Source organism: Ranitomeya variabilis, chromosome 1 (genome assembly GCF_051348905.1).
Source record: "Ranitomeya variabilis isolate aRanVar5 chromosome 1, aRanVar5.hap1, whole genome shotgun sequence".
In the NCBI taxonomy this organism is placed as follows: domain Eukaryota; kingdom Metazoa; phylum Chordata; class Amphibia; order Anura; family Dendrobatidae; genus Ranitomeya; species Ranitomeya variabilis.
This window is the reverse complement of record NC_135232.1, coordinates 65542664-65560583: the sequence shown is the minus strand read 5'-3', so window position 1 is coordinate 65560583 and position 17920 is coordinate 65542664. Positions and strand designations below refer to the sequence as shown.

General features: G+C 44.4%; 1 protein-coding gene across 4 annotated transcripts in view; it reads left to right on the top strand.

Annotated features, from left to right (window-relative positions):
• Window positions 1-6102, top strand: part of KIF24 (kinesin family member 24) — a 38762-nt gene extending 32660 nt beyond the window's left edge. For all 4 annotated transcript variants that reach the window (XM_077284448.1, XM_077284459.1, XM_077284469.1 and 1 more), the window contains exon 13: window positions 5409-6102. In XM_077284448.1, the coding sequence (XP_077140563.1) occupies window positions 5409-5591 (183 nt within the window). In that variant the 3' untranslated portion in view covers window positions 5592-6102. The remainder of the gene's footprint in view (window positions 1-5408) is intronic.
• Window positions 6103-17920: the final 11818 nt, after the last annotated feature.

Below are 17920 nucleotides of genomic sequence, written 5' to 3'. Positions count from 1 at the left end.
GCGTAGCTTTTTAATACCTTGGTCACTTGGCGGCATTATACAGTCGGCGATGTCATTGCATGGGTCTAAATGCTGTGCCTACCTGTGCAGATGCCAATCACATCTGTACTTTTGCTTTATTGGATCGGATTAAATCCTTCTATGATGCAGTAAGAGGAGGTTAAACAAGCACATAACACTTTTTTTCCCTTATCGTGCAGGTGCAGAAAGCTTGAAAGTCGTATTGAAGGACTTGCCTTGTAGAGTAGCCAAAGTCTCGAAACTGCATAGTGTATATTTAAAGGGAATCTGTCAGCAGGTTTTGTGATGTAATCTGAGAGCAGTATGGCGTAGAGGCAGAGAGGCTGGTTCCAGGGATGTAGCACTTAGTTTACTGAGTGCAGCAGTTCTTATAAAATCCCTGTTTTCTCTGCTGCAGATCTAGCAGTGCTCTGAATGCTGAGTCCTGTATAACTCTGCCTACATCGCTGATTGGCAGCTTTCTGTGTATATATCACTTTTAAAGCTTGATTTTCATTTCAATCTGTGCAGCATCTATTACGGGTATATACTTAATTTAGCTGCTGTGTTTAATTACTGACTCTGTATACTTTGTCTACTGCTGTCTTAAGCCAGCTGATTGCTATACAGTGGGGTAAATAAGTATTTGATCCCTTTCTGATTTTGTAAGTTTGCCCACTGACAAAGACATGAACACTCTATAATTTTAATGGTAGGTTAATTTTAACATTGAGAGATAGAATATCAAAAATAAAGCTCTCTACGGTTCAGCACCACCCTACCCGTTCCCTCCATTCTGCTAATGACTTAAAACAAAAATCCAAAATAATAATGCGAACCTCCTACTCCCATCTCCAAGACTTCTCATGTGCTGCTCCGTTTCTTTGGAACATACTACCCAGGACAATTCGATTATTTCCCAACATCCACAGTTTTACTCGTAGCCTAAAAACACAGTTCTTTAGACTGGCCTATCACCTCACTTATCTAACTATCCCAGTTTAGCTCATACAGAACTTTCTTCAAAATCGGCACCCTGGTAGCATCCGTCCACACACCCTCCATGCACCTAATAGCCCTCTGTGTCTGTACTGTACACATACTGACTGGTGACTGGTTCATGCAGCACTATGTACCGTATATACTCGTGTATAAGCCGAGATTTTCAGCAGATTTTTTTTTGTGCTGAAGACGCCCTCCTCGGCTTATACACGAGTCATGGTCCAGAAAGCCGGCGGGGGAGGGGAGCGGGGAACCGGCAGCTGTAGCACAGTGACAGCTGCAGCCACTGGCTTCCAGAAGACATCAATACTCGCCCTCCGTCACTGCATCTCCGTCCCTGCATCTCCAACCCAGCACCGGCAGCTCTTTCCTGCTTCTGTGCTCAGCGGTCACGTGGTACCGCTCATTAAGGTAATGAATATGTACGTGCGGAGCGCCCCCACACCGCCGCAGGGCCTAGGGGCACCCGGAGCCGGGCCTCTGAGTCTCAGTCCTGGGGTTGTCACGGTGGCTAGACCCGGTCCGTGGCCCTGTCTGTCAGTGGGGGACGTCCGGTGCAATAAGTCGTGTTGTAACGGTGCAGTTGTGGGGTGCAGGTCGCGGTAAATAACGAGGACACCAGGTTGCAGTCTCTTTACCTCTTTACTGGAGATCTCTGAGTCCTCAGTCCAGAATACGGTTCACCAAGCTGCGCAAGTCCGGCCGGTCCAATGGCACCTCCAGAGTTCACTTCACAGGTGGAAATCGGTGCCTTCCTTCTTAGCGCTATGTGTTGTAGTCCTTCCCTGCTGTGCTTACGGAAAGTACCCCACAACTGTTGTGTCTGTTTCTTAAGTTCCCTCACAACTCGATTAAATGATGTTCTTCTAATCGTCCGTCCCTTCCTGATGTTACAGTTAGAACGGCACCCGTTTGTCGGGTAGGCCTGGAGTTCTTCCGGGACCCTAGAGACGCCCCTCTCCCGCAATTGCCTCCCAAGACTTCATAGGTGATATGTGTTAGACAGCCCGCCTTAAACTGACTGTCCTGCCGCTGTTTAGAGTATTGCTTGAAGCTGAATGTTATAATACTCCCTCGGCGTTCCGGCCACCGGTAGTGCGCCTCAGCAGGGTGTTGCTCCGGTCTTACAGCATGACCCCTACTGGAATTCTCCTATTGCTTGATCTCGTTTCTCACTCAGCACAATCTATCTCGCTTCTAGTCCTTTCTTGGGTCCCGCCGCTTCCCGGAGCTGGCGCGGACCCGTTACGTTCTTTCCAATGCCAAGCCTCTGCCAGGATCCCACCCCTGGCAGAGACCCTACTGTCTCTTCCTCCACAACACCCTCTGCCACAAGGTGTTGCTTCGTTCAATCCAGTCAGCTTTCTCTTCTCACTTCCTGCCTGACCCCCAGTTTACCCACTATGGTGGGGGAGTGGCCTAATGAATAGCACCCTTAGCTCCCCCCCGGAGGCCCAGCTGTGAAATGTATTGGTGTCTGTGATACCTGATCAGATGAACTCCTTCAGTGCCATCGGACGCACCATGGCTCCCCATAGTGGCGGAGCCACAGTACTGCAACGACCAGGACTCTGGGGCGCTGCATACGCGTTTCCACTCCCATAGGCGTGGGGCGCGTATTCATGACCTTAATGAGCGGTACCACGTGACCGCTCAGCACAGGAAGAACGGCCGCGCCAGGACAATGGAGATGCAGGAACATTCAGCAACGGAGCGAGGAGTGGGGAGTATGACGGGGAAGCCGAGCATACAAGGATGGATCGGGGGAGCCGAGCATACAAGGATGGGATCGGGGGAGCCGAGCATACAAGGATGGGACTGGGTGAGCCGAGCATACAAGGATGGGACCAAGGAAGCTGTGCCATGCATACAAGGATGGGATCGGGGTAGCCGAGCCATGCATACAAGGATGGGATCGGGGTAGCCAAGCCATGCATACAAGGATGGGACCAAGGGAGCCGTGCCATGCATACAAGGATGGGACCAAGGGAGCCGTGCCATGCATACAAGGATGAGATCGGGGGAGCTGAGCATACAAGGATGGGACCAAGGGAGCCGAGCCATGCATAGAAGGATGGGACTCGGTGAGCCGAGCATACAAGGATGGGACCAGGGGAGCCGAGCATACATGGATGGGACTGGGGGAGCCGAGCATACAAGGATGGGACCAGGGGACCCGAGCATACATGGATGGGACTGGGGGAGCCGAGCATACAAGGATGGGACCAGGGGAGCCGAGCATACATGGATGGGACTGGGGGAGCCGAGCATACAAGGATGGGACCGGGGGAGCCGAGCATGCAAGGATGGGACCGGGGGAGCCATGCATACAAGGATGGGACCGGGGGAGCCATGCATACAAGGATGGGACCAGGGGAGCCATGCATACAAGGATGGGACCGGGGGAGCCATGCATACAAGGATGGGACCAGGGGAGCCATGCATACAAGGATGGGACCAGGGGAGCCATGCATACAAGGATGGGACCAGGGGAGCCGACCTTACGAGTATGGGACTGGGGGAGCCGAGCATACAAGGATGGGACCGGGGGAGCCGAGCATACAAGGATGGGACCGGGGGAGCCATGCATACAAGGATGGGACCGGGGGAGCCATGCATACAAGGATGGGACCAGGGGAGCCGAGCATACAAGGATGGGATTGGGGGAGCTGAGCATACAAGGATGGGACCAAGGGAGCCGAGCCATGCATACAAGGATGGGACTGGGTGAGCCGAGCATACAAGGAAGGGACCGGGGGAGCTGAGCCATGCATGCGAGGATGGGACCGGGGGAGCCATGCATACAACAGGGGGAGCCACACAGAGCAGGACATGATGGGAGGAACCACACATACCAGGATAGGAATGAGGGGACAATACATACCCGGCTTATACTCGAGTCAATAAGCTTAGCCAGTTTTCCGAGGCAAAAATTAGGTGCCTCGCCTTATACTCGAGTATATACAGTAATTACCCTATTAATTATATTGATGGCTGGAACATACATAACTAGTATTTTTTACCATCAACCTTTCGTGTCTCCCCTATTTCCTGCGAGCAGGGCCCTCACTCCTTTTTGTATCTGAGTTATGTTTATTCTGTAGTGACTGTCTCTACAAGTCCTTGCTAAAATTGAATAGTGCCTCACAATATGTTGGCGCTATAAAAATAAATATCTTTGACAGAAACCAGTCAATCTGTAGTGGGGGCAGGGGTTACATTGAGCAGCAGGACTAGGAGGCACGTGATACCAGGTCCTGAAATGATAATCTCCTGCTAATAAAACACTGATTATATTGAAACAATAACACACAACACAGTATGTTACACATTTTGGAATCTGAGTCTTGGCCTCTACATCCTGGTGCTCTCAGATTACATAGCAAAAACCTACTGACAGATTCCCTATAACCCCTTCATGACTGGAGGTATTTTCATTTTTGCGTTTTCATTTTTTGCTCCCCTTCTTCCCAGAGCCATAACTTTTTTTTCTTTATCTGTCAAAATGGCCATGTGAGGGCTTATTTTTTGCGGAACGAGTTGTACTTTTGAACGACACCATTGGTTCTAACATCGTGTACTGGACAACGGGAAAAAAAATCCAAGTGCAATGAAATTGCAAAAAAAGTGCAATTCCAACGTTTTTTTTTTTTTTTTTACCATGTTCACTCAATGCTAAAAATGACCTGCCATTATGATTCTCCAGGTAATTACAAGTTCATAAACATCGAACATGTCTAGGTTCTTTATTTATTTAAGTGGTGAAATAAAAATCCAAACGGGGTCACCGATGGGTGGGATTTCCAGCGCGCTTACAGTAAGCGCGAGTTAAATGCCACTGTCAGAGATTGACAGTGGCATTTAACAGATTAACAGCCGCAGTTGGATCGCAATTCCACCTGCGGCTGTTAGAGGCACATGTCAGCTGTTCAAAACAGCTGACATGTGCCAGAAAATATGTGGGCTCGCCGCCAGAACCCACATCAAAGGGAGGGATTCCGACGTGGGCGTGCTATTATACCTGACGTCGGAAAGGGGTTAATATGCACCTGGTAATAAAGTGTTCTTACTGCTGTGTGGTAGTAAAAATTATGATCTTCATAATCTGTGCAAAAAAAACAAAAATTTGAAGGTCCTAAAGAGGTAAAAAAAAAAAATCAAACTAATTTTTGCTGTTATAGATTTCCATGTGTGTCTGTTCGCGGTTCCAGGTAACGTTTATGAGCATAAAGGGGGGCCATTTCGGATTTTTTTTCCAGACGCGGTGCCACTCTTGTTAATGGGTTGTGTGTAATATTGCAGCGAATCCCCTTTCATTTTGAGTACCAGTCACAATGTATGAGCGTTACTATTGGCCGAGGCTCTAAGGAATATCTTCTAAAACAATGGCTTCATTTTGTCTGTAGGATTTTCAAGAATATGTGAAGAAGCTGGATGAGATCCTGGCCCTCAAGTGCAAACACATAGAGACCCTGAGAGGTCAGCTGCAGAGGTTCCTGGAAAACCAACCTGCAGAGACGTCGACTCTGCCGCCCTCAGTCCACGAAAAGAACGTGCAAAAGTTGGACGATTGTCTCTGCTGCACTTAACCCGTCACCAAGTGAGAACCCATCAGATGAGAGGTCACAAGCCAAAGATACCAGTGAACAGCCCAAAATCTGGGGGCGAGTTTATTAATCCCAAAATAAAGTGACACTTTTATCATCCACAATTTTCATGGACTGGAGGAAAAAAGGGGGCAATGAAAATAGGAAAGATTTCATGGGGAACTAAAGAGAAGATGATTTTTTTTTTAATTTTTATTATGCACAAGAGATGGTAGAATTCCTTCACCATATTCTGATTGTTCCGTTAATGAATTGGAAAGTTTTCAGATTTCTCCACTTTTATAGAATACGACTCAAAGCAGAAGACACAAAATAAAATGATCCGAACAGTGATGCTAGAGGGGAACATGAGTGTGCCTAAGGGTATGTGCACCACTTTAGTATCTGCAGCTGATTTTTCTGCTCCAAAAATTCATTGTTGGCTTTGGTTTTACTCTTTCTCCCATTCATATGTGTGAAAAACGCTGAAAGCATTGACCTGCTGCCGACTTGAAAAAAAAACAAAACGCTTTAATGGCTCAAAATCCATTTTCCATGGCAAAATGCAATGTATGAACAAGCCATGATACCGTAAAATTCCTTTAATCCAGCGTGAGACCAAATAGGATTATCTAGTATTCTAAATTATTGGACTGGCATAGAAAAAGGGGCAAAGAAACTTCAGGAGGATCAGGAGTACAAATTTAGATGTTAGAAGGGTATTCCCATCTCCAAGATCCTATTCCAATATGTAGCAGGTGTAACAATAATATTAGCAAATACCTCCAATTGTCTCTTACCCCATGTCCAGGGCATTGCTGTAGCTTGGGTATCCATGGTTACAACCACTCATATTAAGGCTGGTTTCACATTTGCGTTTAAAAACGCAGCTTTTAAAACGCAAACGCAGGTGGTGAAAAAAACGCATGTAAACGCGTGCAAACGCTGCGTTTTTTACACGCATGCGTTTTCTCATGCGGTAAAAAAACCACGGCGTTTTGACGCGTTTACATGCGTTTTTTTCATGCGTTTGCGTTTTTGAAACGCATGCTGAGAAGTGTGTGACAGCTGCCAATCATCAAAATCATCTAGAAAACCCACTATAAATAGAAATAGCTAGGGTTGGGGTTAGGGGTAGGGTTATGGTTAGGATCCCTAGGGTTAGGGGTAGGGTTAGGGTTATGGTTAAGATCCCTAGGGGTAGGGTTAGGGTTAGGATCCCTAGGGGTAGGGGTAGGGTTATGGTTAGGATCCCTAGGGGTAGGGTTAGGGTTATGGTTAGGATCCCTAGGGTTAGGGTTAGGATCCCTAGGGTTATGGGTAGGGTTAGGGTTTGGATCCCTTTATCACCTTGGTGGTGGGGGGTGGCTTATCAGTGTGTATTCTTGTTTTTTTCTATTGAAACGCATGCGTTTAAAACGCAACCAAACGCATGTGCTTAAAAACGCATGCGTTTACATAGACAGCAATACGTTTTTTTGCCGCAAAAAAACGCATGCGTTTTTTTGCGGCAAAAAAACGCCTCTAGAAATTACTACATGTCGCATTTCTGCAACAAAATGCAAGCATAGAAACGACGCATGCGTCGTCAAACGCGGCAAAACGCATACAAAAAAAAGCATGCGTTTTTAATGTTAAATATAGGAAAAAAACGCATGCGGTTTTTTTGCGCTAAAACGCAGCGGCAAAAAACGCAAATGTGAAACCAGCCTAACAGCTGTTAGTGGTTTTACCCATGGATACCTAAACTTAAGCAATGTCCTGCACATGGGGTAAGAGACATGTTCCCATAACTTCCTGTCTGTGAATCCATTCAATGCAATGAACGACTGCACCCATTCTTGTTAATGAGGGCAGGGTTTGGACCTTGTTGTTGGAGCATTGAGCATTGTGGATGTTTTGGAAGGCGGATATTGCGTGGCAGGGCTTGACAAAATTTACTGCAGAGTGGGATGCGTTACCAGATGAGGAAGTAGAATGGATGTGCGAGCCGACGTTGTGTCCTTAAATTTGTGAAATTCCATAAATCGTCAACGATATCCTGAAATAAAATAATTGTACTGATAGTGGGGCTCTGCCTTGGAGACCCTCCTTAGAAAACCTTGGCAAATTGCCTTACTAGCAGCTGCTTAGTTCAAGGTTAATGATAAATCAAAAAAGGAGCATAAGAGCTTGGCCTCATTGTTTGTCAGATGAAAAGTAGTCTGTGTTTTAATGGATGAAAATCTGATTATTTTACATACGCTCGACGGATCCACCGCTTATGGAGGTAGGAATAACAAAACAAGCATTACTTGTCCCCGCCACTCCAACGCTGGCTGCCACTGTTTGTACTTTCACAGGAAGGCAGCAATGATGCCACATCTAAAAGACGTGACCGATGCAGGCAGTCGCTGGCCTCGGCAGTCCTGTACCCTCTACCTTGGCAATGACCACTCAGACCAGTGAATGGCTGATAATTTGTTAACTTGAAATGCGTTGGCAGGATATGTTAATATTATCTATCACAAACCGTATTTAAAAAAACAAATTCAGACCGGCCACTAGGCTTATTACAAGACTTCAAGCCACATTGATATTAGCAGCAATAGACTGACTCAGACGTCACTTGGTTATATTCAAGTATGTAATGAGCATGCTGCAAATAAAGAGAACCTCGTTGTGACGGGAGGGGGAGCAGGTGAGCTGTGACATCACTCGCCTAATTTATATAAAGTCTGAAAAGTCCTCCGTGAAGAACGGGAAATATGTGTCTAAAATTAGGTGTAATGGCCGGTGTGAAAATTGCTAAATTTTATTCTTATTTTTTTTATTCTTATTTTTTTCAATTACACTATTTTAAAAAAAACACATTCAATATAAACATGATTAAAACAGCTCATTTTATGACGACACGTCCCACCATTACCACTTTTTTTTTTTTTTAAACCGTCATCCTCTTTTTAAATTGATTTTATGTATAGAACTTTTTTTTTAATTAATTTATTTTTTAACCCTTATGGTGATGTATATCACAGGAATGGGACGCAGCTGCTAAACTGGAACCGTAGGTGTCAGGTGTAGACAAACGCAAACCCTGCAGTGCAGGCCACGTTCAGTGAAGGTGGCCATGAACCTAGAAGTGTAAGTTTAGTCCCTCATTAATATGTAAATGGAATCGTGCTTCGTTGTGACCCCCAGAAATGTGGCTAATGTTCTCAGCGTCTTCTGTAGGACTGGGGGAAACGCTACGTAGATTCTTCATCTACCATCTCTCCTACGCTGTTACAGGTCATTGTCTCTTTGAATCGATAGCGACTAATAATCACTCGTCCTGACAAGTTTAAAGGGACGTATATATTAGATTAGTGATGAGTGGACTCGTGGATGGTCGAGTTCGACCGAACTGTAGTCCAAAGTTTAGTTTGGGTACCATAACTGTATGCGAACTTAAACCCCGTGGAAATAAATTGGGACCCAAAATTTGGAGCTGGAAAATCTTTTTAAAGTGTGGGTATTGGATACAATTTCTTTAATCTGAATCCTCTTTTAAAAAAAAAACACCACGCAATTTAAATGTTTTCCTCCCGTTTTGTGTACACAGCTACCCACGGTAATTTCGCTGTACATGTGTGGTTTGATCCCGCAGTCTTGGGCCTCCTTTTCTTGATGAAATGTAGACTTTTAAAATCAGGAGTTCTGTTATTATGGAGAAACATGGGTCTGCACAACGCAAACCAGTAGATTTCTTAATTTTTTGGTAGCAAAGATGCTACAGAAAAAAAAATAATTGAATTTGAAATGATGGATCTTGTGCATAGAGGTAAAGTGAAATCTCTGCTTGGACTCTTATTGTTTTTGTGTTTTTTTTTTTTTAAGTTTTGGATTTTATTCTTTTTTTAATTTTTCATTTGGCACAAAGTCCACCTGCAAAGATGAATGAAATGTGCCGATTCATCAAGTGGTTTATTGCGCCAGTTCTGATGCAGGGTGCGCTGGAATAAAGATTCAACAAATTAATTAAATTCAAACAATTTATTGCATCTGTCACCTACTCGCTACAGTACGTCTGTTGTCATTTACATTTTTGTGGTGTAAGAAATGACAAATTTGTCGGAACATTCTCTGCTACATCCCTCCCAATTAACTACTCACTTTTCAAAAAGTTTGACAAAAGTCGCATAATTATTTGCTTAGAGTAGCTAATGTTTGAGGCTGCCATTTTTATTGATAATTTTTTGGAAAAATCACTACTTTACCAAATTAGCCTTTATGCCTCCCCAAAAGGGCCGATTTTTGCTAGAAAAGAACGTCCATGTTGTGGGATCTCGCAGCCCTCCATGGCCCCCATCGTAGTGAAAGTGTGAGAGGAGCCGCGTAGGGTTGTGGGATCCCGCTGTGGATGCAAAGTTCCCACAATATGGAAGTTTGGGTCACCCTTTAGCTACAAAGTCAGGCCTTTTTTCTGAGCACTTTAACAGTGGCATCTCTGTATATAGCACAAGTGATCAGATGATCGCTGTTATGATGACCTGGTGGTTAGGAGCACTAGGAATGACCAGATGAGCAAACTAGTAATACAGGACAAGCTCTGGGAAGTGGGAGCTCTGCTGACCGCAACCCCTAATCCTATCACAACAACTAGAAATAGCCGTGGAGCGTACCTGACTCTGCCTAGACGCCTCTTCACAGCCTAAGAGCTAACTACCCCTAAAGATAGAAAATAAGGCCTAACTTGCCTCAGAGAAATTCCCCAAAGAAATAGGCAGCCCCCCATACATATTGACTGTGAGTTAAGATGGAAGTCACAAACACAGGAATGAAATAGGTTTCAGCAAAGGAGGCCAGACTTAACTAAACAGACTTGAGGATAGAAAAGGTATCTTTGCGGTCAGCATAAAACACTACCAAAAAACCACGCAGAGTGTGCAAAAGAGACCCCGCACCAACTCACGGCGTGGAGGTGCCACTCTGCATCCCAGAGCTTCCAGCTTAGCAAGGCAGAATCATGATAGCAAGCTGGACAAGAAAACAGTGGTGAACAAATAAGCCTACAGGGACTTAGCTTTTGCTGGAGTAGACAGGTCATCTGAAAGATCCAAGAGAGAACTGAACCAGTACTAGGACATTGACAGCTGGCATCAAGTAACGATCTAAGTGGAGTTAAATAGAGCAGCCAGCCTAGGACTAACGAGGTCAGCTGAGGAAGGAACCTCAGAACCAGCAGCTCCACTCACAGCCACCAGAGGGAGTCCATGGACAGAACTCGCCAAAGTATCATTCATAACCACCGGAGGGAGTTCAAGAACAGAATTCACAACAGATCGCATCTTCAAGTCCCCTAAGGGGGCTAATAATAACAGTGAAAAGTAAAAAAATAAAAATTAAATAAAGCTAAAGTTCAAATCATCCCCTCATGTCAATGTTGACAGAAAAATAAGAGTTCTGGTTCTGGGAAGAAGGGGAGGGAAAAAAAAAAATGCAACAAAAAGTGGCTAAAGTGCCTGTTAAATTTGAAACACACACACACGCACACACACATCTTCAAATTTTAGTTATCATACTCTAACTTTGAAAAATTGTGTTAGCTTATTCTAATAATCCTAAAAGGGGATATATTAGTTCTCCTGATGTTTATTTTGGTAAGATGTTTCTTGGGAATACAAGTATTTTCTTAAAAGGGCTTTCCACTACTAGGATGACACCTTCATGATCTAAATATTTGGCCCTGATAAAATAAAGCCTAAACTCACCTCCCGTGCTGGCGCCATTCCCACAGTGTCGTTACTCGCTCTCCCATAGGCTCCCATCCTTTTTTGTGACACGTGATGCCCGGCGCCCAATCAGCACTGGCATCAGTGTCTCCACCTTCATAGAATTGAACATGAAGAGGAAGCCAGAGGTCAGCCGCAGCCTGAACTTCCTCTTTCTGTTCAATTCGACAGAAGGTGGAGACAATGACGCCAGTGCTGATTGGGAGCTGGGTACCCCTTGTCAACCGCACGAGAACCCCAGGGAGAGTGAGTGCCGGCACCACTGTGCCCGCAGGTGAGGTGAGTATAGGCGTTTTTATTTTATCGGGGCCAAACATTTAGTTCAAGAAGGAGTTGTCCTAGTAGTGGACAACCCCATTAAGAGTTTGATTTTGTGCTGTTCCGATGTAATTTTTCCTAGAAATGTAAGTTAATATTTCCTCTACACACCAACGCTATGGTAGGGTCAGAATTGTTCAGTGTTGTAAGAAAGATGTGTCCTGTCAACACTTGGAGCCATCATAAAGTAACATGTTCTGACCGATCCGCTTCTATAATGGTTTTGATATAATACAATCAAAAATATCATTTCTGGGCTATGAAGGGTTAAGGTCAGGGTTATGTGTGATACGAGACGGTTGACTTATTTATTACATTATTTTTAAGTTTAATGACTGTGATATCCATAATTAAAAAAAAAATATATATATAACATGCACTTTCCACTATTGTGAATTTTTATGCTTTTATTTCTATCCAGCCTGGATCTCTGAGAAGGAGGAAGTTGGTCGTAACAATATTAACCAAGAAAAGTCACGGTCTATAATAACGAGAAATAAAAGATTTTTACACGAAACCAACATAGAAGCATCCCAAATGTTATTGCTTTTGATAATTGATGGCTCAGTGGTTAGCGCTGCAGCCTTGCAGTGCTGGGGTCCTGGGTTCAAATCCCACCAAGGACAACATTTAAAAGTATTGATTATATGTTCTCCCCGTTTTTACATAGGTTTCCTCTGGGTTCTCCGATATGCCTCAGTGTGATTACATAAGAGCCATTAAAGACAAAAATATATTAGTGCAACTAGGATGAGCGCGTCCCTCCTCACCCCATTTTTTTCCCCCTTATTTTTGTTACACCGTGTGAAAAGAGGGAAGAATATTTTACCACCAGAAAAATAAGAGAATTAGCACTGTGCTGGCATGGTTCAGGAAAAGTTACCGGTAAGAGATTATCTTTTCCCTACACCACCAGATAGAGGAAATCCCTAGGTTAGGGACCAGCGCTCAAGGAACTTTTCTTCCAAAAAAAGGTCTGAGTGCCCCAGATCAAACCTTAAAGAAGGTAAAAGGGGATGACTAGACTGCAGCGCTGCAGATTTGATCAATGGAAGCATCAGGTTTCTGCCCAGGAGGGGAGCCATGGCTCTTGTAGAATGAGCCTTAATATTCAGAGGAGGATCTTGGCCCGAGGCAGAGTAAGTCGAGTTTATAGCCATTCTAACCCACCTATCTATGATGGACTTAGTAGTAGCCCCTTACCTTTATTAGGGCCCTGAAAGTAAACAAAGAAGACTTCCATCAAAGGCCTGTGACTTCAAGGTATCTAATGAGATACCTCCTGACATCTAAAAAGAAAGACTAGCTCATCCTGAGATTTTAGATTGTCACAAAGGGAACGAAGAACTATTTCCTGAAATCTAGAGACTATCGTTGGGAGAAAATCTGGGTCATGCTTTAATATTACCCTGTCCCCCAGGATAGTTGTGAAGGGAAGGTTGATGTAAATGGCTTGTACTTAATCCATCTGCCTAGTCACGGTTAGGGCCACTATTTCTCAGAACAAATTCATAGACTGCAGAAATGCTATTCAGTATGTTTTCATTGAAAACTGTTTTTTTCATAGATGACCTCAAATCTGACCTACCGTAATTATTTTAAGGCTAGAGAACAACCTCTCTACACTAACTTGGTTTGGTGGCAAAGCAGTAACCACATGGGCAACATCTCTAACAATTTCAGGGTATAAAGGAATTACCTCGTGCACAGTTTTGATGAACGATTGAACTTATACTTCTTTGAGAGCAAGTGAAAAATTTTGCTGAAATATGGTCAATCTGTTTTCTATGGGAGTGGAATCTTTTTCCCTGCAGCAACGCTTTTCCTGCTCCATGTCGTCCAAATACTTGTCAAAATCAAACTCCTCATCTGATGAGGATGAAGGAACGGCGGCAGCAGCAGCAGCACTGGCAGGACCGGAGTCCTCTTGCTCTTGGCCGCCTTGTAGCACACTCATCCTAACTGCTACCTCAATCAAAGCTTATTTCCTTTAGTAAGCTGTTGATCATCCAGCAATATACGATGACTCGGGTCCACATAAACAGCTGCCATAAGAATTTTATTTTCTAATAGCAGTTTCTCTCTCCGTTTCATTGAAGCAGGAATGCCATCTGCGATTAAACCTCCTCTTTGGGACAGTCAAAACAGCAAGTTCTTCCACTCCTTTATAAAAATGCCAGGAGTTAAATTCTCAGCTTGTAACTTTTTAGTCACTGTAAATGGGTGATGAAGCAATTCCTTCAATTCAGCCACCTCTGTCCATTGACGTTCATGTAGTGTTACCTGAGGGTTGGCCATATCTACAAGGAAGGGTTTCGGCTCAAGCAATCGCTCAATCATTAAATAGGTGCTGCCCCACTGAGTGGCTTGATCCACAATTGCCCCTTTTCCAGCACGTCTCATCAAGATGGAATCAATTTTAGCGGTTCTGGAAGCAATAGCCAATTTCCTCACTTTGCTAATCAAAGTTCCAGCATGTCCCTCTTGCAGACTATCTCTTATTGCCAGCTACAGCGTCTACACAACACAGCGCATGTGATGAATAGGAAAGAGGTGTGAACCAGCTTCAACAAGATCATCTAATTGTAAATAATTATTTTGCTGTTCTTCTGTAGTAATATCTGTTTGTTCCTCCGTTATGGGAGCAGGACTGTGGCCTTCCATTTCCAACATACTGAATGTGAAATGTTCTAGCTGCTGTTAACCTTCATTAGTCTCATTCATCAGTATAATTGTACTTATCATGTTTGAAGCATTATCAGTTACAATAGCAAGAACCTGTTCTTTTTTTTTTAGTTTATAATCTTGCAGAACTTTTTCCACTAAGCTCTGGAGAAACTGGCTGCTGTGATGAGCTTTAGTATCTTTTACTGCCAGTGTCTTAGTAACAATTTTTTTGTTGTCACAAACATATCGAACTTTGATAGCAAAATAGTTCACTCTGACGTGTGCAGGTATCCATTTTAAGAAATACAAAGCGTCTCTTGAGAGTCTTTTTAAGATCTTCCTTTTGGTTAAGGGCTTCTTCAATCACTAATTTTCTAATACTTTCTCTTTCCAGAGAAACACCAAGTTTGCAAGCCACTTCTCCATTAAGAGCTGTTAAAGCTGTTCGTGCAAATAATGATAATGGTACACAGTCCTTCACAACAAGCTCAATGAGCTGTCTTTTAAAACACGTCTGCTGTCATTGTTAGGCCTCTTTCACACGTCAGTGTCTCCGGTACGTGTAGTGACAGTTTTCTCACGTACCGGGGACACTGACACACGTAGACCCATTCAAATGAATGGGTCTATGCACATGTGCGTGTTTTCACACGGACCGTATGTCCGTGCTGAAAACACGTCGACATGTCCATTTTCCACCGGCAGCACGGACCACAATACGGACAGCACACGTGCACACGGAGAACAATGTGCACTCTCCTCCGTGTGCACGTACCGCCCGCAGGAGAGACAGCGCTACACTAAGCGCTGTCCCCCTGCGTGTGGTGCTGAAGGCGGAATTCATCTCTTCTTCCCCGCCGGAGAGAAGAGATGAAAGATCTTTTTTTTTCTGGGGGGGGGGGGGGGGGTGAAAAATAAAGTTTGCATGTTCCCCCGCGTCCCCCCCCCCCAGTGCGCCGCCTGGCCTCTTGCCGCAGAAATACTCACCCGGCCAGCTCCTGCGATGTCTCCTGTGTCCTCTCCGCGCTGCCAGCTTCTCCTGTGTGAGCGGTCACGTGGGACCGCTCATTACAGTCAGGGATTATTCACTGACTGTAACCACGTGACCGCTCACACAGGAGAAGCTGGCAGCGCGGAGAGGACACAGGAGACATCGCAGGAGCTGGCCGGGTGAGTATTTCTGCGGCAAGAGGCCAGGCGGCGCACGGGGGGGGGACGCGGGGGAACATGCAAACTTTATTTTTCACCCCCCCAGAAAAAAAAAAAAAAAGATCTTTCATCTCTTCTCTCCGGCGGGGAAGAAGAGATGAATTCTGCCTTCAGCACCACATGCGGGGGGGACAGCGCTTAGTGTAGCGCTGTCTCTCCTGCACGGTCCGTGTGGTCCTCAGGGGGCACACGGGCGGCACACGGATGCCGCACGTATGTGCCACTTGAGCACACGGACATACGGACACTGATATCTCCGGTACCGGTTTTTCCCGGTACCGGAAATATCAGGACGTGTGAAAGAGCCCTTACAGTAACTTTGTTACTTACAAAATATCTTGTAACTGACGTTTGAGATGCTCATTCCTCCTCCTTTGTCTGGCAGGAAGTGCTGGTTTCTTGGTGCCACTGTGATCTTTTTCAGTCACAAGCTTTGTAAACTTCTGGGTGGCAGCGTTGTAAATATCTTTTTAGTTTGGAAGCTTTTGAAGAAGCATTTTTACCACTGCCTGAGTATGCACTGATTTTGACATCACAGCATTTGTTTTCATCTGGGTCACTTATACACTAACACACAAAATATTTATTATCTTGAGTCACTGTGAAATGCTCAAATGACTTCATAAGATGCTTTTTAGAGATTTTGTAATTATGTAAATTCGCTCTCAAAATGTCCTATAAAAAAAATAAAGTATATTGTAATTCTTGCAAGAATAGGGAATCATGCACTGCATAATTTGGGATAGAAATAAAACAATCTTTGCATAAATCAATAGGACAGATGATAAGTATAAAGTTTGTAAAATGTGTTGTTTAATAGGATTACTCTGAACTTTCAATGTCAAGGCTTGTCTCAGGGTACAGCTCACTAAATGCTTCACATCATATTTCTTCAGTCTATGAAGAGGGGAGGAGGGAGCATGTTTGTGCTGAATCACATTCCAGAACACACACAAATATATATGTCCTCATCGATCTTGTTACTGTGTTTCCGAATTTGAGATGTGAGAAAACATTTTTCCCCTCATATTCTATGTATAGTGTATATGTCATCAGAGCAGCTAATTTCTCCAAACATGAGCTAAGAGGAAAAACAAACTAAAACATCAAGCATACAGAGACAACATATACTGGACTATTGATTTATGCACAGTTTATTGAAAGTTTAGATATGCTTTAGGAAGTACTTACCTTCTTTAATCCTGCTTTCCTGTTCACTCCAGCAATTCTGAGATGAATACAGGCTTTCCTTCCTTGTGTTTATTTTTTCCCCCCCTTATCTGTAGAGGAGGAGCTTCACTACTTATCATGAACATAAACTGCAGCACAGATTCATCTCAGCTAAAAGTTTAGACCTTAGATCAGGAATAGGACACACATTTAGAGGACATTTCATAACATTCCCAAATTCTTATGAAAAAAAATATTCCCCACAAACTGCATTGAACTTCCGTGCCCAATTTATTATATACACTGCTCAAAAAAATAAAGTGAATACTGAAACAACAGAATATAACTCCAAGTAAATCAAACTTCTGTGAAATCAAACTGTCCACTTAAAGGGACTCTGTCACCTGAATTTGGAGGGAACAATTTTCAGTCATATGGGTGGGGTTTTCGGGTGTTTTATTCACCCTTTCCTTACCTGCGGGCTGCATGCTGGCTGCAATATTGGATTGAAGTTCATTCTCTGTCCTCCGTAGTACATGCCTGCACAAGGCAATCTTGCCTTACGCAGGCGTGTACTATGGAGGACAGAGAATGAACTTCAATCCAATATTGCAGCCAGCGGGTAAGAAAAGGGTGAATCAAACACCCGAAAACCCCGCCCATATGACTGAAAATTGTTCCCTCCAAATTCAGGTGACAGAGTCCCTTTAGGAAGCAACACTGTTTGACAATCAATTTCACATGCTGTTGTGCAAATGGAATAGACAACAGATGGAAATTATTGGCAATTATCAAGACTCACTTAAAGGAGTGGTTCTGCAGCATCTCCGTACCAATGCTTTCTGGCTGATGTTTTGGTCATTTTTGAATGTTGGTTGTGCTTTCAAACTCGTGGTAGCATGAGACGGACTCTACAACCCACACAAGTGGCTCAGGTAGTGCAGCTCATCCAGGATGGCACATCAATGCGAGCTGTGGCAACGTTTGCGGTGTCGGTCAGGGTAGTGTCCAGAGGCTGGAGGCACTACCAGGAGAGAGGCCAGTACACTAGGAGACGTGGAGGGGGCCATAGGAGGGCAACTACCCAGCAGCAGGACTGCTACCTCAGCCTTTGTGCAAGGAGGAACAGGAGGAGCACTGCCAGAGCCCTGCAAAATGACCTCCAGCAGGCCACAAATGTGCATGTGTCTGCACAAACGGTTAGAAATAGACTCC